At 39.0% G+C, this 23865-nt stretch overlaps 2 protein-coding genes across 21 annotated transcripts in view; one reads left to right on the forward strand and one right to left on the reverse strand.

The window, feature by feature from the left end:
* Positions 1 to 11930, forward strand: part of CCDC90B (coiled-coil domain containing 90B) — a 31403-nt gene extending 19473 nt beyond the window's left edge. For 4 of the 13 annotated variants that reach the window (XR_006551299.2, XR_003109567.3, XR_006641119.1 and 1 more), the window contains 9 exons: positions 1185 to 1286; positions 2270 to 2311; positions 2405 to 2476; positions 2578 to 2631; positions 4745 to 4859; positions 7975 to 8208; positions 9232 to 10577; positions 10728 to 10932; positions 11049 to 11930. Coding sequence is in view for 1 of the 13 variants with exons in the window: in XM_025286247.3 (XP_025142032.1) it covers positions 1185 to 1286; positions 2270 to 2311; positions 2405 to 2476; positions 2578 to 2631; positions 4745 to 4859; positions 7975 to 8030 (441 nt within the window). In the remaining 12 variants the exon portion in view is untranslated. Of the gene's footprint in view, positions 1 to 1184; positions 1287 to 2269; positions 2312 to 2404; positions 2477 to 2577; positions 2632 to 4744; positions 4860 to 7974; positions 8460 to 9231; positions 10578 to 10727; positions 10933 to 11048 lie in introns of those variants that run through there. The other 9 variants (XR_003109568.3, XR_003109569.3, XR_003109570.3 and 6 more) reach the window with 9 other exon arrangements.
* Positions 11931 to 13352: 1422 nt separating this feature from the next.
* ANKRD42 (ankyrin repeat domain 42) overlaps positions 13353 to 23865 on the reverse strand; it is a 52918-nt gene continuing 42405 nt past the window's right edge. For all 8 annotated transcript variants that reach the window (XM_044943429.2, XM_044943426.2, XM_044943425.2 and 5 more), the window contains 2 exons: positions 18465 to 18609; positions 13353 to 13739 (listed from right to left, as the gene is read on the reverse strand). In XM_044943429.2, the coding sequence (XP_044799364.1) occupies positions 13650 to 13739; positions 18465 to 18609 (235 nt within the window). In that variant the 3' untranslated portion in view covers positions 13353 to 13649. The remainder of the gene's footprint in view (positions 13740 to 18464; positions 18610 to 23865) is intronic.

A 23865-nucleotide genomic window follows, 5' to 3' on the forward strand; every position in this document is an offset into this window, starting at 1 on the left:
AATAGCCTTTCTCCCTGAATTGGTCAGCAGAGGACTGTAACCCCAACAGTGCACCCCGGCCACAGACTATGACAGAGGGGGAGTTCCACGAGTGATCTTGTTTGGGTTTTTTTGTTTTGTTTATGAACCATGTTATAGAGATTCTTCAAGGTTATACTCTTAACTGCTTTTTGATAAAGAGGGATAAAAGATGAATCAGCAAACTACATGATTTTGAGAAGTTTAGTGGTAAAAGTTGTATTTTCTTTATAAGCCTGCTTTAAATCATTTATACAGGGACTTCCCTGGTGGTTCAATGGTTAGGACTCTCTGCTTCCACTGAAGGGGGCACAGGTTCGATCCCTGGTTGGGGAACTAAGATCTCACATGTTGCACAGCCGAAAAATAATCATTTGTACAAAAATATCCCTCGCTAGCAGGCCCACTTTTCCTTTCACAAATTCTTTGTATTGCCAAATATAGGAAAGATACTCGGGAATTTAAACAAAACTATGTTATGCTGACAAGGGCTAATTATTTAAACCATACTTCTATTTTATTACCTGACTTCTAAGTCTTATCTAGTATCCTAGAAATTTCCAATGGTAGAAAACCCTTCAGAGTTAAAGTAATGAAAGATAAAAACTTTCCCATGTAGATATTTTTTAAATAAACAAGATTATTTGTTGAAGAACTCTTAGAGGTTAAGTAAGCAATTTATTGGGATTCTTTCATGGGAAAGACCTAGACATTAGTTTCTCTTCACTGGGAAATCCTCCTCCTTGAATCTCCTGTTTTTCATTTTGATATCTCAGATATATAGGTTTCATATGCTTAAATTTTTTTTTACTTAGCCAAGCAACATTATACCTTGTAAAAAGATAATTTTGTGTGTGTTTGTGTGTGGCAGAGTTTTATTAAAGTATAAAAAGAGACAGAAAAATTCTGACACAGACATTAGAAGGGGGACAGAGAGCACCCCACTACAGTTTTTTAAGTTTCATGAAGTTCCATGTAAGGGGATGGTATTATATAGATCACTAGATGACTTTACGGAGAAGGCAGTGGCACCCTACTCCAGTACTCTTGCCTGGAAAATCCCATGGATGGAGGAGCCTGGTGGGCTGCCGTCTATGGGGTCGCACAGAGTCGAACACGACTGAAGTGACTTAGCAGCAGCAGATGACTTTAATTTTGCATTTCAGGAAGTAACAGTACAACAGCTAATGGCTCATTTGGACTCCATCAGGAAAGACATGGTCATCCTAGAGAAAAGTGAATTTGCAAATCTGCGAGCAGAGAACCAGGTGATACAAGTCTCAATTAATTAATAATAAAATACTGATTTCACAAGTATTCTGCTTGGTGAATAGGACCCAAAAACAGTTTCATGTGGTTATTAAATAAGTTTTAGGTAAAAGTCTACTACGTGTTCAACCATACCTAATCTTCCTATGTATAAGTCAGTGTTTTGCATACTTAAAGAATTGTTTAAAAAAAAAAAAAAAAGAGTTGTATTTTATATGGGTCACATAAAGGAGGAAATCTTTGAGGTACATATTTTATAAATTTCTAGTGTGGTTTAGAATAGTGTTTTCAGAGCTGAGAGTAACATGGCTTGGGGGAGAAGGGTTCTGTAATTGTTTTTGTCACTTAAAAGAAAAATGTTTGTGTAATTCAGTCAGAACTTTGTTATCCACTAGCCTAAAATATTAGAGTAACAACCTACTTTTTTTTAAAGCAGACTACAGTAGGTCCCTCTTTATCTGCATTTTTGCTTTCCACAGTTGTAGTTATGTGTAGTCACACAATCTGAAAACATTAGGTAGAAAATTCCAGAAATAAACAGTTCGTATGTTTTAAATTGCACACTGTTCCGAATAGGAGAATATCTTTTACCGTCCTGCTCCAGCCCCACAGGACATGAATCATCTCTTTGTCCAGAGTATTCACACTGTGTATGCTACCCACCAGTTAATATAAGAAAAAAACATAGTACGCACATAGCTTTCAGTACTAGTCAGGGTTTCAGGCTTCCACTGGGGGTCTTGGGACATATTCCCACATGGACTGGGGGGACTTCTATATTAAAACAAAAAACATTTTCTAATGTTCATATTATTTTCTGAGTAAGATGAACTATGTTTTTTTTCTTTATTTATAATCAAATTTCATATTAGAAATCCATAGACTGTCCAATTTTTGCTTTTGCAGGGTTTAGATTTTTTTTGATAAATCATATGGACTTTTGGTTTAACACCAATTGTGTGTGATCTTTCTTTATACTTAGAAAATGAAAATTGAATTAGAACAAGTTAAACAACAACTGATAGTAAGTGAAACTTTTTTTCCCCACTTCAGAATATGTAAATTTCAGATATTCATGACAAGATCACTTTTTAAATATTTTTATTTTCTTTTAAAGAATGAAACTAGTCGAATCAGAGCAGATAACAAACTGGATATCAACCTAGAAAGGAGCAGAGTAACAGATATGGTAATGTGCTTTTAAATGTACTTTTTTGGTCACTTATTCCTTTTAAATTCATTTTTAGTTTTTTTTTTTTTTCTAACCTCCTGATAAGTCATATCCTTTAGTTTACAGATCAAGAAAAGAAACTTATGGAAGCAACCACAGAATTTACCAGAAATGTAAGCTACTGGGTAACAGTTCCTCTGTTTTCCTACCGCTGTCATGCTGTCCTCACGCGTGTCACTCTGTAGCTGTCCTCACGCGTGTCACTCTGTAAGTCAGGACTTGAACAAGCTGGCCCTATACAGCCCGTCATTTCCTCATAGCTGCTACTATAGGTAACCAGTACTTTGGGGGAAGCTGCCGCTAGGTGGGTGGTAGTACTGGAGCTGTGACTTCTGAGTCAGAATCAAGCTTTCCAGGTAGCACTTTTTTTTTCAACTATTTTTATATGGAAGAGAACTATTTTTCAAAAAGACCAGGGAGTCATAGTATTTAAGTTAAGTACTAGATTCAAGTAGTTCTCTTACATTATTTTTTAAGTAAATATTTATTGAGTGCTTATTATATGTTAGATCCTACTTTACTTACTTTCTATTTATTTAGTTATTGTATCAGCCTCTGGTTGAGGCAGGCACTCTTACTCCCATTTTACCAGTTCAGAAAGTGAAGCCTTGGGAGGTAAAGGTCACAGAGCTAGTAAGTGGTAGAGCCAGGACGTGAACATGGATTCTAAACTCCATACTCATAAATACTGTTTATCTCCAGTAATCCTAAACTGTAATCATTACTTAATCTCTATGGCTGAATAAAACCTAGCTTTCTGACTCAGCCTAGTCCTTTCCTTTTTTAAAAGTTATAAGCCACTTGGTCTACATTCTAACATGAGAGACATCATTCTTGATTATAATTCAGTAGAAGTACAGGTACCATTTGCCTTTCCAAGTAGCCTGTTCCCTACTCTAACTTCTTGGCCAGGTAAAGGAGATGAAATCAAATTCTCTCACAGCTAATTTCTGAGCTCTAAGTATCACCTTCTCTTCCTAACGCTTTATTAGCCCCTGTGCATGAAACATTCTGTGTTAACTCAACAAGCATATCTGCCATGGTCTTTAATATTGGTGTCGGTTTATCATAAATCTGGTTGGTTTTTCCTTTCGTAAAAGATACTTAAAGTTTTAACTATGATATCTTAAGGACTTTATACCCATAAAGTGATAGTTCTGTGACTAACATTTTTGCTTCTAAGTTTATCCTTGTATATTTAGGTCTCAAATTCAGGCATACCTTAGATACACTCCAAGTCCAGTTCCAGACACAGCAATAAAGCAAATATTGTAATAAAGTGAGTCACAGCAATTTTTCAGTTTCCCAGTTCTTATAAATTTACATTTACACTATACTGTATTTATTAAGTATGCAGTAATAGCATTATGTCTCAATAAACAATAGCCATACCTTAATTAAAAAATAATAATCACTAAAAAGATGTTAACCGGTTATCTTCTGAGCCATTACCGAGTAGTAATCTTTTTGCCATAATAACATCAAAAGTCACTGATCACAAATCATAATATAGTAATAACTAAAATGTTTGAAGTATTGTGAAAATTACCAAAATGTTACACAGAGACATGAAGTGAGCAAATGCTTAGGAAAAATAGTGCTGACTCACAGTTGCCACAAACCTTCAATTTGTTTTTTTTTAAAAATGCAGAATTTGCAAAATGCAGTAAAATGAGGTATGCCTGTAACTTCCTGTGAGGTTTTTAGTGGAATGTGCCCAGAATGTGATAATCCTGCTGCTGCTAAGTCGCTTCAGTTGTGTCCGACTCTGTGCAACCCCAGAGACGGCAGCCCACCAGGCTCCGCCATCCCTGGGATTCTCCAGGCAGGAACACTGGAGTGGGTGGCCATTTCCTCCTCCAATGCATGAAAGTGAAAAGTGAAAGTGAAGTCGCTCAGTCGTGTCCGACTCTTTGCAACCCCATGGACTGCAGCCTACCAGGCTCCTCTGTCCATGAATTTTCCAGGCAAGAGTACTGGAGTGGGGTGCCATCGCCTTCTCCAATGTGATAATCCTAGTAGTCTCCAAATATCAAAGTAGAAGGAATAGTTTTTGTCAGTTTATAATGTTCATGTAGTTTTTATATCACCATGCTTTTACGCTGTTTCCCCACTTAAAACTTTTGTAACACAAAATTAGCCCCTACATGAGGGTTTCTAAAGTCAACATTTCTGTCCATGATACAGAGAGACAAAATCTAATTATCTTATTCTTAATTACTACAGGATACCAAAACCAGAGGTATTATTTCAGAGACTGGTAACAAAATTGACACTGAAATTGCTTCTTTAAAAACCCTGATGGAATCCAACAAGCTTGAGACAATTCGTTATCTTGCAGGTAAGACTGTGTTGTCAGAGAAAGGAATTACTATCATTTGATTTTCAGACCTATTAGCTCCTAACTCCCAAGGTAGCCATGTGACACAAAAGGAGGAGCTGTAACAGATTTATTGTTTGGTCCCCTGCAGTACTTGGAAAATGTAAGTTTAATAGGCAGCTCCACATCCTCTGAATAGGAAAAAGTGTACAGAAATCAAAGACACACATAAACACCCATACAAAATGATACAAAGATTAAACTAGGTATTCCACAATGAAAAAAAAAGAATATTTTTTAGGTACGAATCACCAAAATAGATACAGGCTATTAAACACCACGGATAAGGCAGTGGCACCCCACTCCAGTACTCTTGCCTGGAAAATCCCATGGATGGAAGAGCCTGGTGGGCTGCAGTCCATGGGGTCGCTAAGAGTCGGGCACGACTGAGCAACTTCACTTTCACTTTCATGCATTGGAGAAGGAAATGGCAATCCACTCCAGTGTTCGTCTCTGGAGAATCCCAGGGACGGGGCAGCCTGGTGGGCTGCCGTCTCTGGGGTCGCACAGAGTCGGACACAACTGAGGCGACTTAGCAGCAGCAGCATTAAACACCACAGCAAACAAAGGGGTACAAATTACCTCCATTCTTGAATCCAACTGAGGAAGCAGGGATACTGCCCAGAATTAGTCTGTCACATACTGAGTCTGTCACATACTGAGTCACAACCTTGTGACCTGACCAGTTTATAGAGCCCCAAGGAGTTAGGAAGAATGCCCTCGAATAGTATTTTTCTTTTTTATAAAAAAGTAATATATTTTCATCCTAAATTGGTCATAGAATTCAAAAGCAATATAGTAAAAATGAAAGCCTTCTCCTCCCCATATGTATTTACTATTAGTAGTATATATCTTTCCTAGGTTTTTCCTTCTGTATGTGAACAGTATAGATTTTAAAAATAGTAATTAGATGATACTCTACAGGCTACAACTTTTAAAAATTTAACCAAATGTCTTGAACATCTTTCCATATGAATATATATCTTTTTACTAGAAATCATAATATTGTATAATGAAAATACCATAATTTACCTAAATATCTATTTACAGACATTCTGCTCTGAAGTTTTCATTATTAAAAATAATATTGCACCAAATAGCCATATACATGTGTGAATAGATACACATACACACATTTACATCCTGTGCCTTCATGCTAGAATTTCTATATAAATTAATTGCTTATGCACATCTAAAAATTGGGATCAAAAAGATATACACATTTAAGATTTTATGTTATTGTCCAAAATAAAACAGCTGCTTTATAGCATCAGTGATTTTTCTGGGCGGACACTCATTATGTTGGAGCAACAGCAGGAGTAAAGATGAAGCCCCCAGCCCCCTATTGACGCTCACCTCCACACCCCCTTCCTCTCAACTTGAATGACTTAGTTTCTGCCTTTTTCAAATATTGGGCTTCTGCTGAAGATCCATTTGAAGAAATGGATTCTAAGGCTAAAATGAGTTTTAAAAACCGTAGCAAAAGTCTCTGGAACCAGAGATCTGTTCAGTAGTAATGCTCAGGGGAAATTCCAGATCAGCCCAGTTTGGAGTGATCATTCCCACTTTGAAAATAGATCTCAAAGCACCCCATTAGGAAGAGCTTCTGTTCCACTCGGCTTCTTCTGGTGTATCTACCTACAGATCAGTGTTGTGGTTAGTCTGAGCACGGTGATGGTCTCTAGAAAGCTTTTTATTCTGTAGTGGACATACACGAGGCAGACTAACAGACTTAGTGGCAGTGGGAAAAGAAATTAGCAAGTCTGTTTAGAAAGTTAGAAGATTTCCTATGTTACTTTCCTTTTTTCACTGAGGATTTACAAGTACTTGTTCTGAGGGCACTGCTCTTCTTTTTAAGCAACAGCGACTACTTTAGAGTCAGGTACACACAGCCTTGAGTCCTGCTTCCACGGCTTGCTCACAGTATAGCTCTGAGCTTGTTGCCTCGTCTATACGATGGGAATACTATCACCAACTTCATAGGGTTTTAATTATGGCTAAATAAGGTAATATATGGAATTCTTCAGCACACTACCTGGAACATGGTAAACAGCAGCAGGATCAAATGAGAGAATGTGTAATTGACCAGTGACAACAAGGCAAGAAATTCTTTAAGTGTTACTCTTTCTCCTCAAATGTCCAGCTTCCCACTGTGACTTAGACCTAATCCCATTTCTTAAAATTAGGGAACTCTTGTCATGGTTTAACCAAGTTTTAGTAGTGTGATCAAATGGGATAATATATAATTAATTTACACATTAAAAATAGGATAGCTTTACTAAGAATGGCTGTTTCTTATGTCTTTAATATTGAAGTTTGCTTTTCATCTCAGAGTCTCTAAAATCATGGCTGTTTAAATAAAACTAAAAAACTAGGGAGTCCAAAAGCCTCACCCAGATTCACCACCTTGAGGAAAACAGAAAGGTTTTCTCTTTAGAGTGATGTAACACAGACAACAGGTGGTATATAAACTATTTTAAAAGTCTGATGCTTTTTCTGCTTTTTCTTCTACCTCACTGAGTTGTTTTTGAAGGGTTTTCATTAAAAATTCATTTTTTATTTTTAATTATGAAATCACTTTTAATGTACTTTTAAGACAGTTAAATTTGTCTTATGGATATGTAGATGTCTGTTCTTCTATCTTAATGACAATTTTTTAATGTTGGCAAGAAAAGTTTTTCACTTAAAAATTATATCTAAAATTAATTTGTAATTATTTAAAGTAGTATTGTTAAAAAAAAAATAAAGTAGTATTGTTAATGTAATATTAATAATGACTTGAAACACTGTTTATAGCTTCTAATGGATGTACCATCCATACTTTTAAATTACTGTCATCCTTATGTAAAATATAGGAAGCTTCTAAGAATTGGTATTAATCATGCCCTAATGGATATCCTTTATCGTTAGCTTAATTTTCTAGGGGATGAAAAACCCTAAGGTAGAAAGCTGGCTGGATTTCCTGATTTTTTTTTTTTTTTTTTTGCTTTCAACTTAAATTGAAAATGACATTCTGTTTATCTCTGCAGGATAATCTCAAATGCATGACCTATAACATAGCTTCTTCTTTTCACAGCCTCAGTGTTTACTTGCCTGGCAATAGCATTGGGATTTTATCGACTCTGGAAATAACAGTGGAACTGCTGTAGCTATGCATGCTCCTACTCCTGCTGCTTTGACTCTTGAAACACTGCCTGGATGGATTTACTCTGGATGGATTTACTCTGAACATTTAAAGTTACAGTAGGAACTGAATACACGATTATTTAAAGTACATATGGACTAAAAGGAAATATTTTAGAACGGAAAGGTATATTTTGTCTTTGTTTTTCATGTATGTCTTTATTATGTTGAAAGAGGCCATTCCAAACTTGATTGCTTTGAAATAGGGCTTTTGTCTTTATGCTTTTGATAGCTCATAGAAACTGAACTAGTTTTTTTGTATGTTTACTCGAACTGTAAATCATACAGGATTTCTTTCGTATCTGTTGCAAATCTGAAAACTATTCCCAAGCCCACATGCTTATTACTGTATTCATATAAAATATATACAATAACAAAGTTGTTTGGATTTTAAAAGCAACTTATCATATGGCTAGAGTTAGGTTTTTGGTAATGAACTAAAACAGTAAATTTTAAAACAATATGTGCCCTAGTTCAAGTATATGACACTCAGTATGAAATCCATAGAGTTGTTAATTTCTAATTCACAAAAACCGGTTTATCCTTGCTTCTTGGGAACCCATCTTAAATTTACTACATAAAACAAAGCTTTTTAAAATCCAGCACATGTCTACTGGCATGTAATCCCCACTCTCAAGAAAATCATGGGGAATTTTATATTTTTGTTTTGCCATTACTGGGTCTGTTTTCTTTGATAATGGCGTCTATTAATAGGATATGTATTTCAAGAAAGTACAAAATACCATTTCACCTCAGACCGTCAGTTTTAGCCAGATCAAGAAGCCAAGGCCAAGAAGTGCTAAATATTTCAAGGTTTCATAATGCCTTGGCAAAACTTTAAAGTTTGAAGATCCATTAGTTACTCAAAATGACCTCCATCATTTGTTTAGTTATAAATAGGGAATCTAAATCATAGAGCAGTCAAAAGACCAGCCCATATATATGGTCTAGTGAGTGAGAATCAGACACTTTCCAACTAAATTTGTTTCAAAGATCTAGCAGCTGCCTTATTTGCAAAACAAAACTTTCTGTACACATTATCTTGTATTCTGATTTAAAATATCTCAGAATTCACTTGACTAAGAAAATTCTTAGCATATTATAAATTGTATGTAAATAAGTAAAGATCATATTGTAATAAATTCTACAGTACATTTACTCACTCAAATAAGAATGCCTGCTATGGACATGCTGGTCCCCACATGCAGCGCTTCCCATGGAACTGAGGATCTCAGTTGAAGATAGACAGTAAAAAGGTAAGTTATTCATTTGCACAATTTAAAAGACGCTAAAATTTTAAGAGGGACCATGTCTTCCCTCCATGTGAAGGAAGTTCCAATAGCATAACACTGGAACCACTCAGCTGCCCTGCCACAGGTGGTTCAGTGAGATTAAAGAAGCAGGCCCTGGTAGCCCAGCCACTTCTCCCCACTCCTGTCTGGGACCAGCCTTTCTACACACAGTGCTTATTCCATTCTGCTCCTGTGGGATCAAGCCCTGGTGACTAGTTCAGAGCACAGGTACTCGGCAAGCCACCAGCGTGCAAGCCACTGGAGCTGCAGCCCTGGGGCCCACGAGTGGCCCAGAGGCCCTCAGGCACACACACACATGCGGTTCTAGTTGAAAAGTCCACCAGAGCAGGAGCCTGCCAGAGTGCATCCCAGCACCGCAGCGGGACAGCCAGCCGTCAGCACAGCCTGCAGCCCCACCTGCACATGCACACAAGCAGTCGTGGCCTGGACCCTGCTCCAGACCCGCTGGGCTTTTCCTGCGCGGCCAGACTGAGTCCCCTCCTCAGGTCTCGGCTGAAGCCCAGGTTTCCGCACCCAGATGCTACGCACGCCAGCAGGTATGAGTCTTGGGCTGGAAGTGTGGGGACATGGCCAGGACCTTCCATGTTGGTCCCTCTGTGCCCTTCAGCTCCGTGGGCCAACTCCACCCTGCCCTCCAGCCCCTGAGGTGCCCTACCTGTCCCTGCCAGCCCGCCAGCCCCGCAGGAGGCTCCTGCCTCGCGGGCATTCTTCCACAGTACATGCCCAGGCGTGCAGGTCCCGTCCCAATTCCTCTTCTCCCTTTCCCTTCATCCTCCCAGTTATGTGGGGATTGGAGCTTTGGTTCTATGAGATCTGCAAGCATTTGTAGGTATTCTGTGAGAACTGTTCCACATGTTGATGCATTTTTTGATGTATTTGTGGGAGGAAGTGAGCTCCATGATCCTGTCCTTCAAGCCATTCTGAACTGGAGTCCCAGTATTTTCTCAATATAAAGGAAAAAATGAGGCAGTGGAAACGGCTATGCACAAACATTGAGATTAGTGACTGTCATTCTGTAAAACAGCCACACTGACTATACAACATGAATATGCTAAATAATATATATCAACTCACCTGTTCGTCACAGCAGTCCTCTTAGGTGGTTATCCTCAGTTTACAGCTAAAGAAACAAGCTAAGTGAAATTAAGGTCACACCGGTGAAGCTGCCAAGGTCACACACTGGGTAAGTCACACAGACTTTAACTCCAGATTTTATACTCTTAATCACAAGAATAATCTCCAAGTTGAGTTCTTTGATAACTCACTCTAGTTTTGATTTGCATTTCTCTAGTACTTAGCAGCTCTATCCAGGCTCTTATTTTCATGTGTCCAGGTTCACTCCTGGCGGTGTCCAGTGACTCACTGACGTACCGCATTGCAGAAGAAAGGGGCAAGATGTGGGCAAACCCCTTCCCTTCAGGGACATGGCCACAAGGTTATACATGGCATTTCTGCTCACGCTCTTATCGGCCACAACTGGGCATCTTAGCTGCAAAGGAAACTAAGTCAGCCCTTAGCCTGAGTTGCCACAAGCCCAGGTAAATCCTAATTTGGGAAAAGAAGAGAAATTGGGAGACAACCAGGGAACCTCTGCCACAAGGGTACGTGCCTTTGTTAAAACGCTCTCCTGGTATTTCCTGCCTCACCGGTACAGATGGAGATATGGCCCTGAGGAAACTGGAACAAGTACAACAAAGTGTGAGAAAACTGAGTGAATAGAAGAAACTGTTCCAGGGCGGGATTGCCTTACAGTTACCAGGCTTGAAGGAAAAAGTAAGGCTGTGTGAAGTCCCCGAAGGGGAGGGAAATGTTGGACTTGGGAATTCCAGTTGTGATAAAGAAGAATGCAGACTCTGAAATTTCGCTCCTCAGGTTAGAATCCTAGCTCCACGTTGCTGTGTGACTCTGGGCGAATTCCTTAACCTCCATGTATCAAGTACTACACCTCCATCATGTAAGCTGTGGTGGGAATTAAGCAGTAATGTGAAGAACTTACACAGATCACACACAAAGTGCCCAATAAATGCTGACAACCGTTTTTACTACAGATTGAAAGCCTGTTGCATGATAATGACTATAAGGGTTATAGAAAGGATAGGTAAGCCACTTTTTAACACTTGCTTATAGCCCTTGACAAGCCTAAACAAGTCTTAGCAACCAGATGCACTCATGTCAGAGCATTCAAGTCCTGGTGATACTGGGCCAAAATGGCCTTCAGCACCATGTAAAGTATCTGCCAGGGCCTAGAGGCTGGACAGTCTGGGGTGTGGTGAGAAGGCTGCTGCCAGTGAAGCAAAGGCTTTGGGCTTGATTATCATTGGATATGATTATCATCCTGTCCAATCAACCTTGTCTATTAGTCCTTTCTTATAAAGCTTGCAAGACAGAACAATGGCTGAATTCTAAAGCAGATTATTTAGATGTGTATTTTTAGCAAACACATGTATTTTTTCTTTTTACAAGAGCTGATTTTCATTTTATGTAAACTTCCCTGGAGATATTTGGTTGTTATTATAAAGTGCTTTTCTAAAACTTACTAGTCTTGTAACTTCCCTGGTGGTCCAGTGCTAAGACTCTGAGCTCCCAATGCAGGAGGCCCAGGTTCAACCCCTGGTCAGGGAACTAGATCCCAAGTGCTGCAGCTAAGACCCGGCACAGTCCAATAAGCAAACATTTAAAAAAACAAATAACACTTACTAGTCTTTTTCTCCCAAGTTCAGATGTTCTTTAACAGTCAAGTCATTTGACATACATAGGACTAAAGCAAGCACACTGAAAGATGCTCAACGTCACTAATTATTACAGAAATTAAAATCAAAACTACTATGAAGTACCACCACTCACTGGCCAGAGTGACAATCATTGAGAAAATCTATAGGACTTCCCTGGTGGTCCAGTGATTAAGAATCTGCCTGTCAATTCAGGAGACATGGGTTCAATCCCCGGCCTGGGAAGATCCTGCAAGTCGCAGGGCAGCTAAGCCCATGAGGCACAACTACTGAAGCCCGAGCGCCCTAGAGCCCATGCTCCACAACAGGAAGCCTGTGTGCCACGACGACGGGTAGCCCCTGCTCACTGCAACTAGACAAACCCCCACACACATAGAAGGCCCAGAGCAGCCAAAAGTAAATACATGTTTCTAAAATTTACAAATAAATGCTGGATAAAGTCTGGAGAAAAGGGAACTGTCCTATACTCTTGGAGGGAATGTAAATTGGTGCAGCCACTATGGAAAACAGTATGGAGGTTCCTCAAAAAACTAGTTGCCATATGATCCAGCAACCCCACTCCTGGGCATACAGGCAGACAAAACTATAATTCAAAAAGGTACATACACCTCTCTGTTCACAGCAGTACTATTCACAATAACCAAGATGTGGAAACAAGTGTCTATCAGCAAATGAACGGCTACACTACTCAACTATAAAAAAGAATGAAATAGTGCCATTTGCAGCAACATGGATGAACCTAGAAATTATACTAAATGAAGCATGTTAGAGACATATCACTTATATGTGGAATCCAAAAATATGACACAAATGAACTTAACTATGAAGCAGATACAGACTCACCAATAGAATAAACTTGTGTTGCCAAGGAAAGGACGGGTGGGAGGGGAGGGGGATGGAGTGGGAGTTTGGGACTCGCAGATGCAAACTATTCTATATATTGACAGAAGGGGTAGACGACAATGTACTACTGTGTGCCATAGGAAACTCTATTCAATAGCCTATAATAAACCATAATGGGAAAAAATATGAAAAAGAATGTGTGTATATTTATGTAACTGGACCACTTTGTTGTACAGAAGAAATTAACGTGTATCAACTGTATCTCAGTAAAATAAATTATTTTTAAAAAGTCATTTGAAAAGTTGGGGGGAAAAAAGCTATGCCTACACTGGTAAAATAGTACTCTAGAAAATAGGAGAAATATAATTTATTATGAAGCCATAACAGAACTTTTAATAATCTTTAATATCTATTATAAAGTTTATGTAAATACTTGCAAAATTAATTCACAAATACAGAGTTTTGACTTGCCTACATAAATATATAAAAAGTATATTGGGAGGGGAAATACAACTGAGTCCATGTAATTTTAATCCCTTTGACACTATGTAACATATTTCTGCCTTCAGAATTGGAATAACTGCACATCAGAGTAATTCTGAGATGAATTTATATAGATTTACATTTATATCTATTTAAAAATAGAAAAAGTCAAGCAAGTTTATTTAAAGCTATCTCACTGATTAGTACCTTTTCACAAAAACTCCCCCAGAAGACACCTTCTTCTTCACTCGCCTCTTCTCTTTGCTTAACTCACAGGAAATGTCATCTTCCTACAAAGGAAAAGATGGCCAAATTAGATGTCTTAGGATTTCTATGCTAGATACATTTTCATCTTTCTACATTATCTGTTTCAAAAAAAAAAAAACATGCTCATAATTTTCAACTCTAGTTTACATCTCTTTTAGAATTTTGTGTCAATAAGTTCTTACATCTGAAGCACCAGAGCATCATAATGCGCTGACTCATCAGCCTGGGAGGCACCTTGAGAAATCAGCCAGCCCTGCCTTCCCCTCACACCCCCAGTATAGAACACCTTGTCATTCCGCTTCTTAGACCAACATTTCACAGCATGTTACTAAAGGAAATAACACAAAGTGTTAATATGCCACCCGCTGGACTCTTAGCAAGCCCCATTCTGCTAGGAGTCACATTCCAGGGTCCTGCACATCCTCTGTTCACACAACATCCCCTAACTGCTCTCGTCCCATGTCCTGCTTTGCCCTGTCGCATACTGTTTCTGAGTATTTCTCATCCATCATGGTATTCTCGGTATCTAGCACAGAAGACTCACTTCATAAAAGCTCTGGGCAGGAGGAAGAGAAGACTAGAAACACTGGATACTCATATATGTCAGTCATCTTTGAATAATTCTTCTAGTCAAAAATGCTCTGTTCAGTTGAGCAGGACAGATCTGAATGCAGCAGGAGTTTCAGGAACATCACAAGGCGCGTGTCTATCAGGAGAGCCCGTGACTAGAGGGGGCAGTCCCCAAGGTGTTCCCACCTACACCTTTTTGCTAATGAGGTCAGTCACATGAGCGTGTGAACACAGAAGGAAACTGCTGTTATTGCAACACCACCCTGGAAAAAAAAATCACACCATCTGTCCCTTCCCTCAGCTGCAAACTTGAGCGAGGAATAGATGGAGAACCTGCTAACCATCCCTTATAGTGGCCACGCACTGGTGAGCATAGAGTAATACAACCCCTTCTCTTGAAAAAGCTTGCCAACTAACCAGTCTGAAGACCAAGATCAACAAACCTTTCAGTGGGGTTTAGCAGATGGTGCCACTGTACTTCATACTTTGCACATAAAACAAGGTGAAGCAGGTTGTATTACCAACATTTTAGAGATACAGAGACAGAAGTCCGAGACGTTAAACAACTTTCCCCAAGGTCACAACACTAAGTCAATGGCAGGATTTTAATCCAAATTTTGTCTGACACCTAAGATCATGTTATAACCATTCTTCAATTCTGTCTTCCAGCAAAAAATTTGCTCATTCAGGTCCTACAACTGTACTGTGTACTGTATATGCTATGCTATAGGTATACAAATAGGCATGAGAGCTGGTTCCCACTCAGGAGTCTGGTGGAATAGCAGATGGAAAATAGATGCTCAGTTGACCCCCAGGTTTCAGGAGGACCTCAAGATCATCAGGGAATGAATGCAGAGATGTACATGAAAGAAAAACACTGAGGTAGGGCAGGAGTTTAACCTCACCTAACTAAGAATCAGAGAAAGAAAACAATGCAGGGAAAGACAGGAAGCTACTTGTCAGAGACAACCAATTTTCTAGTGCTTAATAGCATTACCAGACTTTTGCTAACAGTTAACATTTATTTTCCTTCATTTTTCATATATGCTAACTCATAAAGGTTTTTAACAATCCCAAATACTCTAGAAAGTGATTAAATACCAAAGCCTCAACTAACATCAAATAGGTAACTTGTTCTATCAAACCAAGCCTTACCATAAGCTAGTTCAAAAGAAAATAGGTGCTTGGCACCCAACAGGCCTCCAGTAAGTGTTCACTGGAAGTTCCAAATTCCAAATGTTTTTGCATTTGGGGAACATTCTTCACCAAGATTACTCATTTCCTCATCATAAATTATAGCCAGAAACATTTTTCTCCCTAATATGTGTTTTCTCCCAAACTTGGGAAAAAAGAACTGCAATACTAAGAGATGTATAAATCATGATGCTTAGGCACCAAAAGCAATTCTAAGTGTACATTAGCCAACAACCCCTCTATGAAAATGTATTCTAAATATTAACCAGTTTCCATCTGAAAGAATATACAAGTTTGTTAAAGAGACCAACAACACTGCACATGAAACTGGTGACAAAGGTACATGGGATTCTTGTTTTTACAAAGTTCATGCAACCTAAGAAGTTCTGGGAAGCATACACAACTAAAATGAAATAAATCCCACCTTCCTGATTATGAGAAAAGTCTTAATAGAGTGTCAAAACAGTATAATCAATACAAAGACAAATCACAAACGTCCAGAACTTCCTTACAGTAATAGCTCAGCATGGATAAACTCACTTAAGCTCTCAGATTGTTCCAAGGATCATTAACAGGCTCACAGGCTAGGATGTCAGGACAGAAAAGCCCAGCAGAGAACATATCAAAGTCCAACCATGTTCCACAGCCTTGTAGGTAGAAAACGAGAGAAAATTAAACCCGGAAGTAATCATGGAACGTTACCAGTTCCACAGTGGCCATTCTAGATTAGAAAGCATGGCCCAAAGCTTTACACCAACGACCTCCCAAACGACACTGGCTTTATATGGAAGCATGAGGAGTTCAGTGCTGCCTCAATCTGTGGACAGACATCTCTACCGAAGCTATTAGAGTTCCCATTTAGTTTAAGTTTTTTAAGTAAACATTTTTATTTAAGTACAATACACATATTAAAAGTGTTAGTTGCTCAGTCATGTCCAACCGTTTGCAACCCCATGGACTGTAGCCTCCCAGGTTCCTTTGTCCAAAGAATTTTCCAGGCAACACTGGAGTGGGTTGCCATGCCCTTCTCCAGGGGATGTTCCCAACCCAGGGATCGAATCCAAGTCTCCTGCATTGCAGGCAGATTCTTTACCATCTGAGCCATCAGGGAAGCCACATATCAAAGAGCACCCCAAAGAGTGTGCAGTGTGATGAACTTTACAAATGAAAACAAAATGAACAAAGGCTTGGGGGTGGGAAAGTGTTGAGCAAGTTCAGGAAAAGGTAGGCTACATGTAAGAGAATGGAAAACAATAGCTTGTGAAGTGGGTTAATATAAGCTGAGATAGCATATGAGAAAGCACTATAGAAAGTTATCAAAACCAGTTATAAAGAAATGATTTAAGTGCATTACATCCAACTAGCCTAAGAAATTTTTTTGGCTAAAAATTATACTATTGCAGATTCTTTTATAGATTATTTTACAAAATCTTAAGATGGAGACCCAATCATGGGTCTCTTTATCAGTAGGTGGCAGGAGAAAGATTTAGTGAGAGCTTCTTGAAGCCTCTATAAAAGTAAGTACAGAATCCAAAGTTCATTTTACTTATACTTTATGTGTTTAGACTCCAAAATAAAGTAATTCCTTCTACTCTCAGATGCATAGGGCTCTACACATTTATCCACTATGTTTACACAACTCAAACGTAGAAAATGGAAAGAAAGAAAGGAAAAAAAGAGGAAAGGATATGAGGAAGGGAGAATGTAATACTATGAATACTGGAGACAGAAGATACCTCAGGATTTTCACACAGTATTTCATCTAACATCAATACCCCATGGGGTAGGTGTTATCCCCATTTTACAGATGAGGAAATTGAGACCCAGAAACTTTTGCAGAACAGAAAATAAGCAGCTTCCATGAGAGGTCAGTGACATTTGCTCATTTATAAAAACTGGTGGAACCTACAGGACCACAAAAGCCAATGGGCCCAGAGCACAGGACCACAAGTCAGTACTCCTGAGAGCTACACATTGCTGGTAGAGAGCAAGGTCTTAGGGAGCAGGTGCTCTAGAGCGTGATGTCAAACTCACCCTGGGAACACACTTTTGTGGGCGAGAAAAGAGTAATCACAAACAGCTAAAGCCCCAAAAATGTCCTATGCAGACCATCAATTTGGATTGACTCAAAAGGTGTGCAGCAAAAGATACAGGCAGCTAGTAAAGAACAGTGTACGTCCCTGCTTGGAGGAGACCGGAGCTGGTAGATTTCCCACCACAAGGCAGACAGGAGGCGGATCTGGAGTGTGGTAGTTTATAAAAGGTGTGTCCAGAAGAGAACGCCACAGGACTGCCCCAGCCAGCCTCTCATACTAAAGTGTCCCCAGGGGCTAAACATGAGATCAGATGATCATGGCAAAAGAAGAGAATAGGTTGATTATGATTATTAATTATATCCCCTGGAAAATTATGTCTGTGCTCTCACTAAGCACAGATGAGATACCAAAACCCAGAGAAAATGTTTGAATTTGCATATAGAAATACACACATGTGCTTGTAGGTGAATAGAATGTTGTCTAATACGAGACCAAACCACAGCAGCTTCTGGAGAATGGAACTCAGAATGGGAAGGAGCATCTGCCCTGCTTTTAACATTTAACAACAAGGACATATATTATTTTAGTATTTTTAAAATGGTTATTAAAGTCCTCGTGTGTGAGTTAATTTTGTTCCAGATCTATACCACCTCAAATATGATTTATAATAAAAACTTCCTGGCTTCTTTTTATTTTGTACAAATTAATAATTAATCTCTTACATATGTATACACACACACATATATACTCCTTTCATTCTTAGAACACTCTAGAAATTATAAATTATCTCCAATTTACACCTAAGGCACAGAAAGGTTAAATGACTTGTCCAAACCAAAAAATGTAGTTGGAATTCAAACCCAAATAGCACTATCCAAAGCTTGTACTCTTAGCTACTCTTATATACTATCTCTTGAGAAACATAAATGTGTTGAGAAGGATACCAACCACAGCCACAAAGTTGGGGACCTGAGTTTTTTCCAGCATCTCCTTGAGTTGATCCACCTCCACTCGATACTCATCCAGCTGACATTCTAACTTCTCTCTGCGTAATCGTTCATACTCCAGCTGGCCCTGCAGCTCTTTGATAGTCCTGTCAAAAAATTTTGTTTTCAATCAATAACCAATATCAACTAGCAATTATTTCTGGTAATAGTGAAAAGTATCCATACATTATATTTAAGGCAAATAAATCATTTATTCAACAAATATGTATTAAAAGTCTATTATGAGCTCGCACTGATCTAGATCCTGGGAATAAAGTAGTGAACAAAGTAGGCCGTTTCTGCCCTCATGGGGCTTTCTTAGGCAGAGGAGAAAGACAGTAAAGAAAATATATGTACTTAAATATAAGTATGTTGGAAGGTAATAAATGCTAGGGAGGGAAAAAATAGAGCAAGATAGTCACAGAAGATGTTGTAGAGGAAGGGGTTAATATTTCGTACAGTGACCAGGGAACGCCTTACCGAGAAGGGGGCTTGTGAGCAAAATTCCAAAGGAAAGAGATAATTAAGTGGACACCCAGGGAAAGAGCATCCCAGACAGAACAGCAAGTGCAAAGGTCCTGAGGCAGAGAAATGCCTGGGGAACTAGAAGAAAACTGGAAGCCAGTGTGACTGGAGTAGAGTCTGAGAGGTAAAAGAAGCCAGAACAAGCAGGGTTGTACAGGTCACAGGGAGGACCAGGCTTCACTCAGTGAAACGGGAAGCCATTGGAGGGTCTCAACAGAGAGAGCAGGACTATAATAACAGATTTCTTTTGCTTTGTTCAGCTTTCTTTCTAATGATGTAAAATTCACTTTGTGTGATTACACAAATATCAAGTAAACAATCCAATGGGTTTTATTTCTTTTCTTTTTTCGTGGCCAGGCCATGCAGCATGTACCCCCTCCAGTGGAAGCACAGACTCTTTAGGCACTGGACCACCAGGGAATTCCCTTCAATGAGTTTCCACTAATGTGTACACCTTTGCATCCACCATGACTACCAAGATAACAAAATACTTGTGTCATCTCAGAAAGTTCCTCACATTCTCCCCAGGCAATCCTCACTTTGCAAAAGCACCCAAAATTCTGAACACTGATCATGTTAGATTAGTTTTGTCTCTGCTCATAAATGAAGTTGTACATTATATACATTTGTGGGCCTGGCTTCTTTCAGTGAACAATAGGTGAGATTTATCTGCTTGGGTTTTAACATGATTAACAAACCACAGGGTATGAGGGTGGGAGAGGAAGGAGCAGGGACAAGGAGTTGGGAGACATATCAGGACAGTGTGAAAATAAATGAAAATAAACCCAGACGAGTGATGCTAGGATTTGAACCAGAGTTATTTTCTGCCTTATTGGGATGATGAGGGGACCAGAACTCCCAAGGCATGCTGAGTTGGATGTCAGGTCTCAAAGAGGGCAATCTAAGAATAAACAATAGTAGCTCTAGTATGGAAGTGAGTGGGGTTGAGGCTGGGGATAGGAAAGAACAACATAACCATGGAAACCTAGAATTCAGAAAACAGGAAAAGAAAATCAGCCCCATGACTGATTCGTTTCATCTAACTAATAACAAAATCAAAAGGACATCCCTCGACCAATTCTTAGCCAGGTTTTCTTTACATTTACATCTAGTATCAGGAGTTTGTATCCAAAGAATAAATGTCTTAGGATGTACTCAACACAAAGCGGGGAACAAACAAGTGGATGGATCATGGAAAAAGCAAGGGAATTCCAGAAAAACATCTACTTCTGCTTCATTGGCTAATACCTTTGACTGTGTGGATCACAACAAGCTGTGGAAAATTCTTAAAGAGATGGGAGTATCAGACCACCTTATCTGTCTCCTGAGAAACCTGTATGTGGGTCAAGAAGCAACAGTTAGAATCAGACATGGAACAACTGACTGGTTCAAAACTGGGAAAGGAGGACATCAAAGCTGTATATTGTCACCCTATTCCCTGGTGGCTCAGATGGTAAAGCATCTGCCTGCAATGCAGGAGACCAGGGTTCAATCCCTGGGTCAGGAAGATCCCCTGGAAAAGCAAATGGCAACCCACTCCAGTATTCTTGCCTAGAAAATTCCATGGATGGAGGAGCCTGGTGGGCTACAGTCCATGGGGTCACAAAGAGTCAGACACGACTGAGCGACTTCACTTACTTAATTTATATGCAGAATACATCATCTGGCCTGGATGAAGCACAAGTTGGAATCAAGATCACTAGGAGAAATATCAACAACCTTAGATATGCAGATGATACCACTCTAATGGCAGAAAGTGAAGAGGAACTAAAGAGTCTCTTGATGAGGGTGAAAGGGGAGTGTGAAAAAGCTGGTTTAAAACTCAACATTATGGAAGAAATGGACAAATTCTTAGAAAAGTATAACCTTCCAAAACTGAACCAGGAAGAAATAGAAAATCTGAACAGATCAGTCACAAGCACTGAAATCGAAACTGTAATCAAAAATCTTCCAACAAACAAATCCCAGGACCAGATGGCTTCACAGGTGAATTCTACCAAAAATTTAGAGAAGAGCTAACACCTATCCTACTCAAACTCTTCCAGGAAATTGCAGAGGAAAGCAAACTCCCAAACTCGTTTCTATGAGGCCACCATCACCCTAATACCAAAGCCAGACAAAGATGCCACAAAAAAAGAAAACTACAGGCCAATATCACTGATGAACATAGATGCAAAAATCCTCAACAAAATTCTAGAAAACAGAAACCAACAACATATTAAAAAGATCATACATCATGATCAAGTGAGCTTTTTCCCAGGGATGCAAGGATTCTTCAATATCCACAATCAATGTAATATACCACATTAACAAATTGAAAAATAAAAGCCATATGATTATCTCAATAAATGCAGAGAAAGCCTTTGACAAAACTCAACACCCATTTATGATAAAAATTCTCCAGAAAGCAGACACAGAAGGAATACACCTCAACATAAGAAAAGCCATATATGACAAACCCCAGCAAACAGTATCCTCAATGGTGAAAAACTGAAAACATTTCCTCTAAAATCAGGAACAAGACACAGTTGCCCACTGTCACCACTACTATTCAACATAGTTTTGGAAGTCCTAGCCACAGCAATCAGAGAAGAAAAAGAAATAAAAGGAATCCAGACTGGAAAAGAAGAAGTAAAACTTGCAGTGTTTGCAGATGACATGATCCTCTACATAGAAAACCCTAAAGATGCCACCAGAAAATTACTAGAGCTAATCAATGAATACAGTAAAGTTGCAGGATATAAAATTAATACACAGAAATTCCTTGCAATCCTATACACTATCAATGAAAAAATATAAAGAGAAATTAAGGAAACAATCCCATTCACCATTGCAACAAAAAGAATAAAATACTCAGGAATAAATTTACCTAAAGAAACAAAAGACCAATATATAGAAAACTATAAAACACTGGTGAAAGAAATCAAAGATGACACAAATAGATGGAGAAATATACCATGTTTGTGGATTGGAAGAATCAATATAGTGAAAATAAGTATACTACCCAAAACAATCTATAGATTCAATGTAATCCCTATCAAGCTACCAACAGTATTTTTCACAGAACTAGAACATATAATTTCACAATTTGTATGGAAACACAAAAAACCTTGAATAACCAAAGCAATCTTGAGAAAGAAAAATGGAACTAGAGGAATCAACCTTCCTGACTTCAGATGACACTACAAAGGTACAGTCATCAAGACAGTATGGTACTGGCACAAGACAGAAATAGAGATCAATGGAACAAAATAGAAAGCCCAGAGGTAAACCCAAGCACCTGTGGACACCTTATCTTTGACAAAGGATGCAAAAATATACAATGGAGAAAAGACAATCTCTTTAACAAACAGTGCTGGGAAAACTGGTCAACCACATATAAAAGAATGAAATTAGAACACTTTCTAACACCATGCACGAAAATAAACTCAAAATGGGTTAAAGATCCAAATGTAAGACCATAAACTATAAAACTCTTAAAAGAAAACAGGCAGAACACTTGATGACATAAATCACAGCAAGATCCTCTATGACCCACCTCCCAGAGTAATGGAGACAAAACAAAAATAAACAAGTGGGACCTAATTAACTTAAAAGCTTATGAGCAATGAAGGAAACTATAAGCAAGGGGAAAACACAGCCTTCAGAATGGAAGAAAATAATAGCAAATGAAGCAACTGACAAAGAATTAATCTCCAAAATATACAAGCAGCTCATCAGCTCAAAACCAGAAAAACAAACAACCCAATGAAAAAGTGGCAAAAAGACCTAAACAAACATTTCTCCAAAGAAGACATACAGATGGCTAACAAACACATGAAAAGATGGTCAACATCACTCATTACTAGAGAAATGCAAATCAAAACTACAATGAGATATCATCTCACGCCAGTCAGAATGGCTGTTATCAAAAGGTCTACAAACAATAAATGCTGGAGACGGTGTGGAGAAAAGGGAACTCTCTTATACTATCGGTGGGAATGCAAACTAGTACAGCCACTATGGAGAACAGTGTGGAGATTCCTTAAAAAACTGGGAACAGAACTGCCATACAACCCAGCAATCCCACTGCTGGGCATTCACAACAAGGAAACTGGAATTGAAAGAGACACATGTACCCCAATGTTCATTGCAGCACTGTTTACAATAGCTAGGACATGGATGTCCATCGGCAGACGAATGGATAAGGAAGTTGTGGTACATATACACGATGGAATATTACTCTGCTATAAAAAGGAACACATTTGAGTCAGTTCCAATGAGGTGGATGAAACTGGAACCTATTATACAGAGTGAAGTAAGTCAGAAAGAGAAACACCAATACTATATATTAACACATTTGTGGAATTTAGAAAGATGGTAACAACAATCCTATATGCAAGGCAGCAAAAGAGACACAGATGCAAAGAACAGACTTTTGGACTCTGTGGGAGAAGGCAAGGGTGCGGTGATTGGAGAGAATAGCCCTGAAACATGTATATTACCATATGTGAAATAGAGACCACTGCAAGTTCAATGCATGAAGTAGGGCACTCAAAGCTGGTGCTCTGGGACAAACCATAGGGATGGGGTGGGGAGGAAGGTTAGTGGGGTGGTTCAGGATGGGGGGACCGATGCACCCATGGCTGATTCATGTCAACGTATGGGAAAAACCATCACAATGTTGTAAAGTAATTATTCTCCAATTATTCTCGCACAGTCGTGTCCAACTCTATGCAACCCTATGGACTGTAGCCTTCCAGACTCCCCTGTCCATGGGATTCTTCAGGCAAGAATACTGGAGTGGGTTGCCATGCCCTCCCCCAGGGGATCTTCTGGACCCAGGGATCGAACCTGTG

Source organism: Bubalus bubalis, chromosome 5, assembly GCF_019923935.1.
Source record: "Bubalus bubalis isolate 160015118507 breed Murrah chromosome 5, NDDB_SH_1, whole genome shotgun sequence".
Taxonomy (NCBI): domain Eukaryota; kingdom Metazoa; phylum Chordata; class Mammalia; order Artiodactyla; family Bovidae; genus Bubalus; species Bubalus bubalis.